The 17,751-nt window shown below is 42.8% G+C and overlaps 1 protein-coding gene across 21 annotated transcripts in view; it reads right to left on the bottom strand.

Annotated features, from left to right (window-relative positions):
- LOC123757310 (tax1-binding protein 1 homolog) overlaps nt 1–17,751 on the bottom strand; it is a 57,600-nt gene that overhangs the window by 22,623 nt on the left and 17,226 nt on the right. For 16 of the 21 annotated variants that reach the window (XM_069323591.1, XM_069323589.1, XM_069323584.1 and 13 more), the window contains 7 exons: nt 12,876–12,965; nt 12,561–12,674; nt 8,028–8,244; nt 6,737–6,942; nt 5,292–5,414; nt 3,672–3,842; nt 14–136 (listed from right to left, as the gene is read on the bottom strand). In XM_069323591.1, coding sequence (XP_069179692.1) covers nt 14–136; nt 3,672–3,842; nt 5,292–5,414; nt 6,737–6,942; nt 8,028–8,244; nt 12,561–12,674; nt 12,876–12,965 — 1,044 coding nt within the window. Of the gene's footprint in view, nt 1–13; nt 137–3,671; nt 3,843–5,291; nt 5,415–6,736; nt 6,943–8,027; nt 8,245–12,560; nt 12,675–12,875; nt 12,966–16,233; nt 16,593–17,751 lie in introns of those variants that run through there. The other 5 variants (XM_069323600.1, XM_069323590.1, XM_069323588.1 and 2 more) reach the window with 3 other exon arrangements.

Raw genomic sequence — 17,751 nt, 5'->3', positions numbered from 1 at the left:
TGTACACACAAACCTTGAGTTTCCCCTCGCTTTCAGATAATTCTTCCTGACACTTCAACAGAGCATGTTCCAGCTGCTCTCGAAGCTTACGAACCATCAACAATTCTTCATCCAGCTTCCTTTTCTCTTCAGTGATCTGAAACATAAAAAACCGGCTTTGAATATAATGAAACTCCAATTTCTAGGTGAGCCCCAGTAGCATCCCTGAAGCTACTGTCACTGATAGTGTACCAACTACAGTGGCGCCTCGATTAATGAATTTAATCCGTTCCGGCACCGAGCTCGTCATGTGAAATGCTCATCTTGCGAAACAACAACACTGTTGTCAGAGGCATCCAAGAACCAGCGGGAACGCTAGGAAGCACCATGTGGTTTGCTCGTTAATCGAGTGAAAACTCGTCAATCAAGACAAATTTTCTGCGAGTGGCTTGCTCGTTTCTCAAAATGCTCGTAACTAAAGTCGCTTGTCACTTGAGGTTCCACTGTACTGTACTAGGTTACATCAGTTACGGAGTTCTATAGGCTTTCTGGGGACCACCATCAGAACCTGGTCCCCTCAGGACCACCATCAGAACCTGGTCCCCTCACAAGAGGAGCAGTTAGTGGTGACATGGATGTAATTATTTAGGCTATCACTGGGGAATGCACTAAGAAAGTCAGCGAGATGAAACAAACTGCAGACTGCAGCCTTGAGAACTGTTGGAAGAACTCCTCTAACAATGTAAACAATCAAAATTTCCTGAAACTAGATCAAGCTCATTTGCTCCACCTCCCCCACTCATTTGGGGAGGATGGAGAAGGAAGCTCCCGGTCAGCCAGTGTCACCACCCTCAGTTCTATGGTAGATGTAACCAACACACTGGAGGGAGAGAGGAATGGAGGGTGTCGGTGAGCCACCGGGGCTCACATAGAAAATGGCCTTTCAGTACATTTAATGCTGATCTCCTGGGGATATCCCCTTGTGGCTCCCTGAAGTTAACTACCCATAGAGAAGGAAACAAAAGGGCACTTACCAGGGAGAAGGGAGCAGGAATAAGATTGAAGAAGAGATATCTGGACGAGACATGACCCAAAGCCACACAAGGGCACAGGGGCCTAGGCAACACAATACTGGGCCACAAGAACCCTGTTTCACCTCAAAAACCCTGCACCCGAATATCAGCCCAGGACATGTTTGAACACTGCCGAGCAAGCTGCGTATTTCCTAACATGGGCACAGGTGAAGACTACAGACTGCCTAGACTTAATGAAACTGCAGACAACCTGAGAAAGATGAGCCAAGGTAACAGGATCAACCCACTGCATTTACCAAGGTAGAATTAATGGCACAAAGGTAGTGGCAGAGAGCCACCACCAGGCTCAGCACATGATGCATCCCAGGCCGAACCAATCGAGCAACAATATCCAAAGGACTGCTTTGGAAGCCAACCCATTCATTCATTGCCAGAAAAGAAGGCACCAGCTGCAAATGAACAAACTGCCCTTTCGGGCCAAAAGAACAAAACCCCTGCCTCCGAAGAAGAGCATAAAGCTCACAAAACTGACAACCGGAAGCAGCAGAAATCAAGACAAAGACGAGGAAACAATAATGGACCAAAAGGGACACCGAATTCGAACAGGTGAAAGAAACGCAAGAACACAGTTCAGTGACCAAGCAGGCCCCGGTGGCACGTGAAAAGCCGGAGGTGAAACAATGCACAAGACAGTCTGCAAAACTGAGCTAAGGTAGTATTGACCCTCAATGCGCTGCAGCGGTCCAGCCAACACCACACGATATGAGGCAACAGTACCCAGCTGATCAAGTAAAAAGCCAGGACAGAATGGAATAAACCACATGTTCAGAAAACAAAGGACAACAAAGAGAAAGGAAATGGTGAAAAGGGTGCTCTGAAAAATACTGTAGCCAAGAGGAAGCAGGCAAGTGGGACACCATGAATGAAGTCACCTGCTTGGATTAAAATAGCAACATATCTCTACCAAAAAACCCAGGCACAAAGAGCTGAGGAGAAGGATGAAGTAGTGTCCAAGCAAGCAGCACCTGAAACCAAGGCTCATCTAGCTACCAAGAAGCAAGGATAATCCTTCCGTGCTAGGAATCCAACCTGACTTGGACCCAGAGCAACAGTTATACTGAGGAAAGAAGTATAGAAACCCCAATGCCCACACCGGATAATCCCTAGAGATGAATGGCACGGAGAACCAATCCCAAGAACCCAGCAGAAGTGCTACAAGTAGCATCCAGCACCAAAGAGGCAGGGACCAAAGTGACCTCCCCCCCCCAGGGAAAGAATTAACCACAGGGGGGACAATCCAAATGGAATCAAAGCACAGAGCCCAGAGGAATCTGAACCCTCCACAGTGCTGGCTACATGGCCATAAACTCCCAAACCATATTGTAAGCCCAATGAAGGAGGGAAGAACACTGACCCAGGCTGGCTTAGTGAGAGCTGGTCACACAGTCCCAACCTAGAGACGAGGTATATGTGAATACTGTACGTTGAGAGAGAACGGAGGAAGGCGCCAGGGAACCAAACTCTGAAAAGCCCAAAGAGGAAGCCAGAGATGCAGCATTTGGCACAGGGCCAATGAGGCCCACACCCAATGATCGAGACAGTGGCAAAAGGGACTGCCCCTGAGATACCAGAACAGCTACTCAAGCCAAACCTTGCCCAGAGGAAACACAGTGCAGGCAAAATTCAGGATCCTGCACAACTGCTCGAGCAACCACCGAGTCACCTGGAACAGACTCAACACTAATAGATGGTGGTGCTGCAGCCTGGGGAAGGCTGCTGGAGCCAGGAAAAGCGACGCCGATCAAGAAACGAGGCCCAGCCATGTCTGAATCTGGGAAGGTACCAACTGGGACTCCTGCAAGGTCACCAAGAACCCAAAACTGGAGAGCTGGGAAAGAACCAGATCCTTGGTCAGAAAACATAAGACTGACTGGGAGCCCACACCAGCCAGTTGTCGAAATGGGTCAAAACCCAAAGCCCCAGCAAACGAGGACAAGCCACAACATCTTAAGCCAAGTGTGTGAACATATGTGGAGCCAGATTCAGCCCCAATAGGAGAACCTGAAAGTGGTAAGCCTGCCTGGTAACAAAACTAAGCCAATCCCTGAACCCCGGATGATAAGGACGTGCCAATAAGTCTCAGTGGTCCTCCATGATCACCCAGGCGCCTGTCTTGAGTACAAGACAGACCTGGGACAAAAAGGAGGGGCAAGGAATGAACCGTTTCAAACATGAAAGGTCAAGGATAAACAAGATGACTGGCAACTGCAATATCTCTTCTATAGTATTTGAAAGCAAGAGATGATGACCAACTAATCTCTTAAAAACCCTTAGCAATTTCAGCACTTGCCTGCCATTGCAGTAAGATAAAGAGTATTCTACCCACACTTTAAAACTCTGCAAGTCTTAACACACCTACAAAAGCTCTTATGGTAAAATCATTTAATCATGAAGATCAACAACAAAATTTTGACTATCAGAGTATAGAAAAGGGTAAAAATACATTGACAAATTCTCAGCATAGATAAGAGTGGCAAGCTTTAACCCAAAATTACCGGAACACTGTAGGCAAGGAATGCACAGTGCCTATGTATTGTACCTAAGGAAATAGGCAAGGAATGCACAGTGTCTATGTATTGTACCTAAGGAAATACTTACAGCAAGAATATGAGCTTCAAGTTCTGCTACTCTGACACTAGATGTTGCCAGAGAACGGTCCAGAGTCTTGACACGATCCTCCAGATGGCCCTTCTCCTCCACCACCTGTCCTATTCTCCCCATTAACTCGTTCTTTTCATCGGTCTCTATCTTCATTTTGGCCTCCAGACCCTAGAACATAAAATTATTTAAAGTCAACTAATAAATTTTAAAACAATGGAGCACTTAATTGAAATGTAAATATTGCAATTTGAATTAATTTAGAAATGTTTTGCTTAATTGGTACTGTACTACAAATTATTCCCATTACTGTATACAGTATTACAATTTGAAATTAATATTTCACTCGCTAAAATACTGTATGGCCAAAGAGCATGACAATAATACAGTATGAATGGTAACTTCTTTAATCCCCTAGCTGCACACCCTAAATTGTGCCAATTATGTATAAAATTATATTCATTTCTACATTGTAAAACATTTCTTTCTGACACACAGAAATTACAATAGCGTGATGCATCAAATGAACAAATCCACAAGGGCCGTGATGAGGGTTCGAATCTACGTCCTGGATGATCCAAGATGCGCCTTAGTCGACTGCGCCACAACATGGTTAAAAGAATTGTAACCTGGAGTGCTGCTGCCCTCACAAGGCTCCCGCAGCTTCTCCAAAGCAAAGACCGGGGTTTCACACAATTTCCCCATGCACCCGGGCTCTGCCAACCAAATGTTCTACCTCTTCGCCCTTACTTCAATACACATAGAAATCACAATAGCGTAATATATCAAACGAATAAATCCACAAGGACCTCCAAGGGTTAAAGTATCATTATAAAACATTCTTAGTCTATTTTGTCAATTCATGTTACTATTTTGTACGTGGTGATCATATCGCCATGTGCAGCACTAATTAAGTGTATGTACGTGTGTATGCACCAATTTCGTTGTACTCACCTATTTGTGCTTGTGGGGATTGAGCTCTGGCTCTTTGGTCCTGCCCTCAATTCCCTGTTGTGTGTGTATGCTCTAATTGTGTGCATTTGTATCACATATATAATATGTAACTTAAAGCAATGTACACCAAGGGAGCCGGTGACTGAGCAGACAGAACACTGGACGCGTGATCCTATGGTCTCTGGTTCGATCCCGGGCGCCGACGAGAAACGATGGGCAATTTCTTTCACCCCTGATGCCCCTGTTACCTAGCAGTAAATAGGTACCTGAGAGTTAGTCAGCTGTCACGGGCTGCTTCCTAGGGGTGGAGGCCTGGTCGAGGACCAGGGAGCCGGTTGGCCGAGCGGACAGCACGCTGGACTTGTGATCCTGTGGTCCTGGGTTCGATCCCAGGCACCGGCGAGAAACAATGGGCAGAGTTTCTTTCACCCTATGCCCCTGTTACCTAGCAGTAAAATAGATACCTGGGTGTTAGTCAGCTGTCATGGGCTGCTTCCTGGGGGTGGAGGCCTGGTCGAGGACTGGGCTGCGGGGACACTAAAAAGCCCCGAAATCATCAAGATAACCTCAAGATGACCGGGCCGGGGAAAACTAAAGCCGCGAAATCATCTCAAGATAACCAAAATACTGATCACACAGCTCTGACCACAAAATAAAGGGTCTGACCTGAAGATGATGCTGACACATACTGAGCTGCTGTGACTTGTCATCCAGCTCTCTCTGCTTCTCTTCCATCAGCTGCTTCTGTGTGCTTACATCTCCCATCAGTTTTTCATTTTGCTTTGACAACTGCAAATCAAAGTGAATATAAAATAACAAAATAGAATTAAAGCAAACAAAATTTTTAAATATAAATAGCATTAAAATGTTTACAATTTATACAGATCTATACCCTAGGATGACAAGTATTTTATCTAGACTAATGTAGGAAATTTATAAACAAAAAGTTATCACCAACTTATCTAATATATTTATCAAGGGTGTCAAGATAATTAAAAAACTTTTCTGGGGAGAGCTCCTTATTGCTCCCTGGAGCTATTTCACAGAGATGGCTCCCAACTATTAGGTCACGTCATCTGTGGGGTTCTGTTTGGCCTATCGGGACTAGTGCTAGACCCTAGCCCCCTCCTCACAGAGGTACAGGAAGCAAGTGACACTGCATCATTGCAGCCACATTTGGGGTTGTATGCACCTCCAGGGATGGCACATGGAAAAGCACTGCAACCTGGGATTCAACTGAATCCTCTAAGGTTCCCGAGGCTTCCACTGAAGCCTAATCAGGATTAATCATCATGCCATGACATGCTTTTCCACATCGTGGTGTAGTAGTTTAGAGCGTGCCTGGGGGTACCTGGTGCAAAGGTTCCAACCCTCCTCATGACTCCTAATTTGTTCGCATCACAGTAATGTGATTCTTTTATGCATCTGAAGAGAAGCATAGTAGGAAGAATTCCTCGACTACAAGCCAGAGCACATGGGGGGCATTTTGTGAAACCCTGATTAGGTGGCTTCAGTAGAAACCTCCAGAACCCCTGGAGGATTAAATTGATTCCCAGGTTACAATGATTTTGACCATGTCGTGGTTCAGTGGTCTAGAGCATACCTGGGAGTAACCGGCTCATAGGCTCGAGTCCTCCTCATGACTGCTACTTGTTTTCTCATCATATATAATGTAATGGAAAGCTTTATCATTCCATAAGAAAAATTTTGAAAATATATAATTTGACAAAAACTAGCCTTATTAGGCAACTTGGCCTATTAGGTACAACATAAATTTTATTTTTATATACCCGTGCTGTATATAAATATATATTTATATCGTAAACATTTCTTGTGGTTTCAAACACACAAAAGAGCTGTGTTTGCCCAAAACACTATGCGTATTAGTGGCTTTAGGTTTTGTATGTACTAGCTCTATCTATAAATCCAACATTATGTTTGTAACTCATCATCTATGTATATACTCTTCCTGGATAAAAAACTTTAAATTTAATTTAATTTTAATTTTATGAATCTCAGAAATAATGCTAACTCAAAGTACCACCTGTATCAACATAAACGGCTACTGCCAAAACTGCCATAGTTTCCAGTAAAAGGACAAGTGAGCATACCTTGTTAACCTTGTCATGAAGGATGCTCTCGTTGGTGCACACCACCACCATGCCATCCTCCCCGTCGTCCATCCCGCACACATTGTTCACCCCAACACACCCAAACTGTTGCAGCTGGAAGGGTGTCGACACTCCCACAATGTGGCTCTCGTGTGTCACGTAACAGAACTGGAAGAACTCTCCAGCATCCTTTGGCAAGTTACTTGCTGTTACAAGTTTTAAGTTACATTTAATTATTCCAACAATTGTAGTGATATGAGAAACTTAAAATATATACAGTACAATAATTCTAGCAATTATGAAAGAGGAAACAAGAAGTTCATATTACAAAATAGGAAGAAAGGAGGAAGAAACTGGGAAAATAAAAGCAACTTGACAAAGATACGGTAATATGGAAATTAAAGTAAAAACAGCAAAGTTAAATCAAATACCCGACAATTTATATATTGTAACCTATAAACAAAATCTCCTGGTCATTAAATATCCTTCTTCTATCACAAGATTAATTAAAGGATTCCATCTTGAAAATAAATTGGGAGTTGCTTCTTGAGTTACTAATGCACCACCTTAGAACTTTACCATCAAAATGACTTGGCCAGTCACCCAAGAAATATTTCTGTGGCAGGATTCAGCCATTAGTTCAGCAAGGAAAGGTCATTGAAATAACAAGACTACATACAATAACAAATATTGCATATGTAAAGGTGCCATAATCAAGGATACAATAAATAGCTTTTATCTGACTTGTTTTCATTTGAACCACTTTTGTATTAAAGGGATGAAGCCAAACAAGGACACCATGAAAATAAAAAATGCAAGAATAATGGGGGAATGAAAATAGCATGGACAAGTTGATGTAATATCATAAATGATCATCATCAACAGTACACACTTAACATACATAACAACTAAGGACAAAATTATGTGCAAGGTTCAACCTTTCAACAAATACACAGCTGATACTTATTTTTCCGTGCAAGCTCATGCCAACAGCTATACTTTCACAGACCCCATAGTCAGTCAAGTAAGTGAAATGCTATCATAAATGTTTCAGGTATTCCATCACAAGTGTTTCACCACTCGAAGGTAAATATGGCCTATATTATATGACTTTCATTATAAATATTAAGGATATTGAGCTTTGCACATATATTCCTAAAATGTATTCATTCACCCATATTATGTTTTCTGTTGATCTTACAAGACAGCAAACTTCAAAAACTGACATCAACATAACCAAAAAATGATGCAGAAAATGTTTAATACAGATATGTTCAAGTGACAAATTTACCTTTGAACACCACAGTAAGAGGCAGTTGATTTTGTGTGTGGTCTTTACTAGGTGTTGGAGCCCACTGATAACACAAGTAGTCTTGGGGTGATCCAAACCCTACACGATAGAGCGCAATACGATCAGACGATTTTGCTGTCACGCTGGGAGTCAACACATAGGAGACAGCTATGTCAGAATCAGCTGTATAGGTTGCCTGAATATTCTGGAAGAGAACCTGGAACAGTAAAAAGAAAAATCAGAACACTATCGAATATACTGTATGCATACAACTAAGTGATGACACTCCCACTATACATGATTGAAAGGCTAATTGTTCATAAGCCTATATTAGCCATCAAGTTTAGCACAATACTTCAATTGCCTTAAATCCTTACATTTACACTTATTGAGCTTTCAAGAGACCAGAATATTTTATTTGATTTCCATCCCTATTTCTCACTGCATCCAATCCATAGCAAGTTCCAAGAGGCCAGCAAGTGCACAGAGGAACAAACTTGCTTGCTTAAGCTCCCTCTCTGACTTTCTCTTTTTATATCCATCTTTAACTCTATATAGTATGGGGGTAGTCCTGTGCGTGTTGGAATGTATGTGTGCGTGTTGGTATATGAATGTGGCTGTTAGTGTTGGCATGTGAGTGTGGGTGTTGGCATGTGAGCGTGGGTGTCGGCACGCGAGCGTGGGTGTCGGCACGCGAGCGTGGGTGTCGGCACGCGAGCGTGGGTGTCGGCACGTGAGCGTGGGTGTCGGCACGCGAGCGTGGGTGTCGGCACGCGAGCGTGGGTGTCGGCACGGGAGCGTGGGTGTCGGCACGCGAGCGTGGGTGTCGGCACGCGAGCGTGGGTGTCGGCACGCGAGCGTGGGTGTCGGCACGTGAGCGTGGGTGTCGGCACGTGAGCGTGGGTGTCGGCACGTGAGCGTGGGTGTCGGCACGAGAGCGTGGGTGTCGGCACGTGAGCGTGGATGTCGGCACGAGAGCGTGGGTGTCGGCACGCGAGCGTGGGTGTCGGCACATGAGCGTGGGTGTCGGCACGCGAGCGTGGGTGTCGGCACGTGAGCGTGGGTGTGGGCATGTGAGCGTGGGTGTCGGCATGTGAGTGTGGGTGTTGGCACATAATTTCATATACTGTAATTAACACTTTCGCGCTCTCGGCGAAGGTCACTCAGCCAACCGTATGTGCGCGCGGCGTTTTTATCGCTTAAGCGTAAAAACAAAAATGTGTATACTCTTTTTACTTTTCTGACCTTAGTTTTCATGCTACGTATTTCATTTTGGTACCAACGTGTTCGCAATAAAATTCTCTAGAAGAACATCAGTAAAAAAAGTCACGAAAGATATAGAGATACCAGCATGAAATAAATGACTACGAAGATGAGTCGCCGTGAGCGCTCAACAGCAACAAAATGTTTTTACTCTTGGGATTATTATCACCTCTACAATTGTCCTACAGCCTTAATTTTGGTATCAATGGACTCCCAATAAAATTCCCAACACGGTGATATGAATATAATCGTAGAATAATGGTCCCGGCCCACCCGCAAGAGTGTGGGAAGTGGGCGCACTGTTACCCGGTAACGGTGACCGGACGACACACGCGCGAAACGTTGCTTTGAAAGTTTATACTTATTTCACTGTTCTGATATTATTATTGTATGTATGTCATTCATTTTTGTGGCAATGTTTTCGCAATAGAATGTTCTATGAGCTAAATTATACTACACAAACTTGGACCAAATAGGTGTACTTACCAAGGGAAGGCTGGTTGTGGAACAGTAAGTTGAGCATTTGTTTTTCACTCCACCTTCTTCAGGTTCTTCATTCCTGAAGTTGCTCAACAGATGGTTTGTAGGTGGAGTGAAGCTGTTGCGGGTGGTTACTTCTTCACCACCCAATACACCTGTTTCAGGTGGTAATTGGTGTAGCAGGGAACAACACAGAGTGCAACACCACAGGTCTTGCATCCATAGTTCGTGTCCTTCCTTTTACCGGACCGTGCGCATGCATGACACTTGAGACGTTTGGGCAGTCTGTAAATTTCATGTTTCAGTTTGTAGTTCATGCGATTTTCTGAATCAACAATAGGGCGGCCAGGTCCTCTCGCTGGAGGTGTAACAGGAGTTGCAGGAGAGTCAGATTCATCTGACAAAACAGTTTCGTCAACTGGCAGTGTGGCAGACATGTCGGGTTCAGATTCGTTGTCTGCTTCATCTTGAGGTGGTGTAGTGAACAAAGGCCGCCTCACACCAGATGGTCCGGGAGTTGGCATGGCGTCAGCATTGGCAGGAGCTGTGTCATCATTTATGTCTGGAGCGTGCCGCAAGTGTTGAGATGATGATGATGTTTTAGGCCACTCCTCTGTGTCCCAGTGCAATAGGGCCCAGATTGCCACTTCGTGGAACTGTAGCAATGTTAGCTTTTTTCAATCAGTTGTGTTGTATTTGTACAAAACATAGGCATTATGCAATGCCATTTGCAGGAAATAAAAGGTAATCTTTTTGGTCCACTTGTGAGTTTTCCTGGTAAAATGGTAATATTTAACCATTTGATCAAAGTGGTCCACACCTTTCATGAACTTATTGTACTCGCAAATTGCAGTCGGTTTGTTCACTGTTACCTGTTGTATTCCACTTGTTCCGTCTCGGTTGCGAATTCGCTTCCTTCGCTGAACTCGCTGAGTGTCTGCATTGTGGATGTTGGTAATGATTGAAACCACTCGCTTGTCTTTCCACAGGAGAATGAAGGTATTATCTTTGCGGCGGTATACTGTGGTATCCAGTGGAAGTTTACCCTTGGCTAGAGCTTGCAATACCTTTGGGGCGCCACGTAGCATTCTAATTGTGCCACATGTGTACACCCCAAGTTCTCTCAATGTTTCTGTCAGGGTAACCGAGTTGTAGTAATTATCCATGTACAAATGGTAACCCTGGTTCACTAAAGGCTGCATCAACCCCGTTACTGTATCCACTATCGTCTTACCAATACCTGAGTATACGTCAAAGTCATATATGTACCCAGAGACAGATTCAGCAAGCATATAAAGTTTCACACCATACTTGTCTGGTTTGTTTGGATTGTACACTTTGAAGGATAGTCGGCCTCGCCATGCCATTGTACCCTCATCCAAACACAACTCTTTCTTGGGGATGTAAACTTGAGCAAACCTCTCTTTCAAGTAATCCATCACTGGTCTCACTTTTATCAACTTATCACGATTGTTCACGGGCACTGCAGTGGTATTGAATGTGTGGAAAAACTGGTTTATATGCTGGAATCGTCTGGACGGCATGAACAAGCTGAAGAAACGAGCATGCCATGGCTTTGCTGTTTGCCAATACATCCTCATAGTTGGGAGCCTAATTATGCCCATCAATATGAACAGTCCTAGGAATCGCGCCATTTCACTCACCTTCACTGGGGTCCAAATATCTGATACATTTTCATTGGCCATCCGGAATAACTGCGAGGCGTACAAATTTGTTTCAACGGTAAAGAACTCAAGGAGGGCACGCGTGATGAACAATTGAATATAAGCCAGTGCACTAGTAGGCTTGGGAATTTTCAGTCCAGGATTTCCAGTAAAATCATCAACAACTGGAGAAGTATTGCTACGACTCCAGCCCTAGCCTGCCGAGTACGTACTGTACGTGTACGCCTTTCAGCAGGCTCGAATGAATCCTCATCACTTTCCTCATCACTTATACTTTCAGAATCGCTTGGCGCAATTTGTCGTGTGTTCCTACGACGAGTAACATGTCTGGTAGCTACTTTTCTAGGTAGCCTAGATGCACCACGTGTGCGCCGAGATGGAGGAGGAGGAGGGGGTCGCGGTGCCTCCTCTTCCTCGGTGAGGGCCTCAGTCTCCTCATCACTCGTTGCCGTATCATTCCCTCTAGCTCTAGGTACACTATAATCGTTGTGGGTTCCAAAATCTTCCTCCAATACCTCTACATCACCTTCAGCTTCTGATAAATCCTCCACAAGGCCTGGAATTTTCGTTGGTGTGAGCTTCACTCCGCTCCACTTCTTAAAAATTTGGGTTATTTTGTCCACTCTCGATGACCTGGAGGCTTCCTTGGGCGTAGAAGTGCTTGGGCCTTGACCTTGATCCATTTTTGATGAAGTAATTGGGTATAATCCACACGGAAACGGGTAAAAATGCTCGAGTTTGGCGCGCGAGGGGAGCGTGATCGACTCACGACACGTGACACGAAAACAATGGGCCCGTTACGTGACCGGGTAGGCCGACGCGCCAGGCGGCCTAGTGGTGAGAAAGAGAACTTCATGGCGCGTCGTTTGAAACAAACCCCAATGAAATCGGAATAAAATTGAATTTTATACAAATATTTTAAAAGAAGACATAACTTTATGTCCACTATGCGTTTACGTTAGACGAAACCGGACGCGCCGGCGCGTCCAGATAGCGCGAAAGTGTTAAAATTCCCGGTGTCGGCATGTAACATCATATAATTACAATTCCCAGATAGTGTTTCAGATGTAGTAGGCATGCACATAATACTCAACAGTTACTTAACCTTTCCAAATGAGGTCTCTGCAGCAAGTGAGGGCTCGAGGTCCTCAGACTCGAGCAGAGCTCTTTCACTAGCCATGCTTCTTGCTTCGTTAAATGCCTGATCTTCGTGGCCAGCCTAGTAAAAGATAATTCATCAATCATTCATATATGCAAAAAAGTATTTTTGCATTAATTACAACTTAATAACAGGAACGTTAAAATTGCATAGGCCTACATGTTTTTACTCCATGTAGATAAGATGAGGGTACTAGATGGACTTCATCATGAACACAATTATGTGAAAGTAGACAAATCAGATATGAAACTTGACACTCACAAAGCTCTCTGGTATGATGCTGAAGTCAGAGGCCACACTCAGTTCATCAAAATCCCGCCTGGGGCTGTCTTCTTTACTCATTGGACCGTCCTAGAAGGAACAAAATCAATAATATATAAGGGTACATCTATATACAGTATATACTGCATCTCTAATTTAAAAATGGAGAAAAACAAGCTATATTGCCCAAATCATAATTATATCCAACAATGAACAAATCCACAAGGGCCGTGACGAGGATTCGAATCCTCGTCAATCTGATTCGAGTATTGCTCGAATCCTCGTCGCGGCCCTTGTGGATTTGTTTATTGATGCATCACGCTATTGTGATTTCTGTGTATATATCCAACAAATATGTTACAAATTTACACACAAGTACAGTAGATATATTATCCAAGGTATTCAATGACATAAGCCATGATGCTGTGTGTAAAACCCATCCTTCAACCAACATCTATTACCTTACGTTTTATGTACAGCAAAATTACACTTATTTCACCTTGTATCCTGTAAACATTATACAGGATAGAAAACTTATTAATTAACACTTATTGAAGCCCCTTGATTAAGCCAAGAGCCAGGCTGTCCATGTAGTCCCCCACTCAGTTACTGCCAAACTGTAACTCTCCATTTCTTTTGGAGGATAAATTTTCTGTGATTCAAGGTCAGCTCTTCAAGCACTTTAAAAACCCTGCATGCAAAATAGATACAAGGCTACCTCGGTTTAAGAGTATGTATCTATGACAGGTGGCTGCATGTAATGAATCCCCCCACCAATGATGGCTATTCCAATATCCCAGCTCTATGTGAACAAGAGCTAGGACATACCAGTACTCTCCAACACTATGTCTGTGATTGCTATGCTATTAATGATTTCAGACCAAATAGTATGAGGTACTGTACTTTGAGCTCTTTAAGTACTTCATACACTAACAAATTTTGGAAGATATTTTTGTTCTCTACCCAGATTTTGTTAGTGCAGGCTAATAGATCAGCCTCGGAGTTCATATTCTCTTCCAACTACAGTACATTTATGATTAACCATCGTGTGAGATGGGGATATTAGATGAACTTACAGCTAGTTTTTGATCTGAACTCCAATCTTTCATAAAGAATAGGGTAGCAGCACATTGCTGTATGTACTTACTATTTTTAATAAAAAATAATTATAATTAAACATAAGGTTATATTTATCTTTATTTTTCTCCTCTTCAAACATTGGTACATTCCTTCCACTGTTGGATAACACTGATAGAAACCTAGAAAGCTTCATTACTAGTAATGCCTGAAAATCAGGGGCTGGTAGCAAAATTTGTCTTTTCCAGTCAGTAGGATCTAAATTGACCAGACCACACACTAGAAGGTGAAGGGACGATGACGTTTCGGTCCATCCTGGACCATTTTCAAGTCGATTGTGGATCTAAAAACTGTACTGGCATGACTTATAACACAGTGGCACCACGCACCTGCACATCACACACTAAACACAAGACTTTTTTGTGAGTTGTGTTGGGTTAGATCGTATTGGGTTTGTTTAGAATAGCAATGACATAGATGGGTACATACTTTTATCAAGTCTTGGACCCTACCCCTTGTAATGTATGGCAAAATCAAGTACTGTACAGTATTGTATTGTACAGTGTGACCTTGAAAACGTGGCCTCCTACTGCTCCCTCCAGATCTCTTAATTTTCTGTAATTTTTTTTTAATCCATACTGGATTAGGGGGCTTCAAAAGGATATAACATTCCCATCCAATGGGTTCCAGCACACTGTGGAATACTGTACGCCTTAATAAACTTGTAAACCAAATAACAATGCATTATACGCTCATCTTACATCCTCCAATTCCCCATATTGCATGAAAACGAGCCTTTAAGGTTGCCACAACACAAGATTTTACTGGAAAATGCCATACTCTTTACTAACCCCAAGTCGATCGAATAAGAATTGGATTTTATAAGTTTTTTTTTCTTAGATCGGCCGGCTATCTAAGATTTACGGCTATTTACGGCACAGTTGCGGAACCCGTTAGCCGAGTGGGCCGTATATTTATGGTCCGGTTGCGTTAAAGTGTTATACTATATTGTATAACCATTAAAAAGAAATGGGAACCTTGGAAACACACCAAAGAAACGGACATAACAATGACCAGACTAAGGCTGGGATGCACCAAACTGGCAGCACACAGCTATAAATACAACTATAAAACTTTGCATCCACTACCGACAGGAGGCCTGGTCGACGACCGGGCCGCGGGGATGCTAAGCTCCAGAAGCACCTCAAGGTAACCATGTTCCAGAGACAATTGAACATTACCTCCATTGCATCACACATCATAGTGCCATAATTACTTTCAAACAAATACTTATCACCTGCAAAGTGCTTTTCAATATTGAGCATATACAATATTACAGGGAGGAGATTTATTACACCAATACAGTAATGTATATCAAATTGCCAAAGCATTGGCTAAATATCTCCAGTCAACCAAAAAATTAGTTCACATTTGACCTGTTCATATACCTCAAACCACCGGAGATAGAAAAGGAACTCCTAACTACACATGCAACTGTTCCTGACCCAAGTAGCAATTGGGTTAACCCATGTGTTGAGTTTCCACAACGGTCGCCCAAGTTAAAATCGGTGTTAACATTCAAAATTTCTCCGCAAGATTACAAGATCTCCCCATGGTGCAGTGGTAAAACACCGACCTGACCTGACCTAACGTTAAAAAAACTTTGGAGTTTTGGTTTAATAAGTTATCAAGATGTTTTCAACAATATTCTTGGAGCATTCAGCGATTTTAACTTGGGCAGCCATTGTGGAAACGCAACACTTATGGGTTAACCCAATTGAAAATCTGGTCAGATTCTAACAGGGGTTCGACCATAAACATTGTGAACCATCTACCAACATTACCACTCATAGTCATATAAACATTGTGAACCATCTACCAACATTACCACTCATAGTCATATAAACATTGTGAACCATCTCCCAACATTACCACTCATAGTCATATAAACATTGTGAACCATCTCCCAACATTACCACTCATAGTCATATAAACATTGTGAACCATCTCCCAACATTACCACTCATAGTCATATAAACATTGTGAACCATCTCCCAACATTACCACTCATACAGTCATATAAACATTGTGAACCATCTCCCAACATTACCACTCATACAGTCATATAAACATTGTGAACCATCTCCTAACATTACCACTCATACAGTCATCAGTTGGATGAGCCCTTCATGCAAACTAGACATACCATAAAGAAAAAGGCTTAGCTATATAGTAAATGTATTACTATATAAATAACATAATGGTAAAATTACCAACTCACCTTTGAGATCACGGCGCCTTCAAATGTTAGTATTCACTACACAAGAACTAACACTCGTACAGTAATGCTATGGTCGCAGTGTTTAATTTGTGGGGTATAAATTATGTATATATATATATACACCCTCAACCAAAGCTCATTCACTATAAATATAAAATTATGTTTATAGTGCTGGGGGCTATGTATTTGGTAAAGCAGACTAGGTACAGTACGGTACAGTATTTTCCATCTTAATTACAGCTCCTGATATTACAAACACCTTGCATTTATGGTCACTGGATCACACAGGCAATGTAATACACACACACAATAATACAGAGTCACTCGGGTCAGCTCGGCGGGTTGGTCAAGACTGAGGGGGAGCTACAAGTGCTGGCTTCGTCAGGGACTGGTCCAAGACTTGTACAGAGTCATCAGAGACTGAGTCAGCCACCATCCGGGATGATGATCCCGCCTCTTCCCTAGTAGTGCTCACTTACCATCACGGTTGCCACTTCTCAATTACTCAAAGTAGCGAGCTCAAGGTCTAAAAGTCGCGAATTTGTTATTAAAGTACCCCAATATTTAGTTTAGCGACTGAGACGGTTCTTAAAATATTTTAGTACATCTACATGATTTAATGGTTGTATTAATATTACCACTGAATGTATATAATAAAAAAAATCACTCCGGCTGCCTGTCGCCGACTCAATGAATTATTTAATTATTAATTTCCCAATATTTGCTGCATGAAGCATATATGTATCCGCGTTGTGATGAGGTGCAGGGCTGAGTCGTGAATTCTGAGGTTAGTACACAGCCCTTGGAATACCTCATAAAGTTGGACAAGAAGATTCAAGTTCTAGAAAACTTACCTATGGCAAACAGATGGGGTGTAATAGGGGGTGATACATAAGGGAAAACACAAACCACACACTAGAAGGTGAAGGGACGACAACGTTTCGGTCCGTCCTGGACCATTCTCACAATCGGCTTGAGAATGGTCCAGGACGGACCGAAACGTCGTCGTCCCTTCACCTTCTAGTGTGTGGTCTGGTCAACATACTTAGCCACGTTATTGTGACTCATCGCCTGCATAATTGAAAGAAAGTAATGAAGATGATGGAGAATCATCTAAGATGGAAAATGAACTGCACTAGTGATGAGTGTTCAACCCCGTGTGGGGGGGAAAATGTTGAAACAAACGTTAAGGAAAAATGGTTTACATAATTAGAAGTTGAAGAAATGGTTAAGAATGGCATTACCTTTGATTGTTGTGGGTTGCACAAGTGTTGAGCAAGAAGAAATGTTAAAATGTTAGGAGTATGTGTCCAACGCGCTATTACTTCTCAGTGAATACTCAGACAACGGCAAAGTTAAGACTGAAAACTCGTCATGGAAGGAAATAAGAGGGAATAATTACATTAAGGTTACAGTCCCCCCATGGTGGTGTTAATAGTTTCTTTGGCAATGCAACACATTCTTGAAAGACGTCATACTTTGTAACATTAGAAAACAAGGATTTCATATATGATCTCT

This window comes from Procambarus clarkii, chromosome 13, assembly GCF_040958095.1.
Source record: "Procambarus clarkii isolate CNS0578487 chromosome 13, FALCON_Pclarkii_2.0, whole genome shotgun sequence".
NCBI lineage: Eukaryota > Metazoa > Arthropoda > Malacostraca > Decapoda > Cambaridae > Procambarus > Procambarus clarkii.
This window is presented reverse-complemented; position numbering and strand designations above follow the sequence as displayed.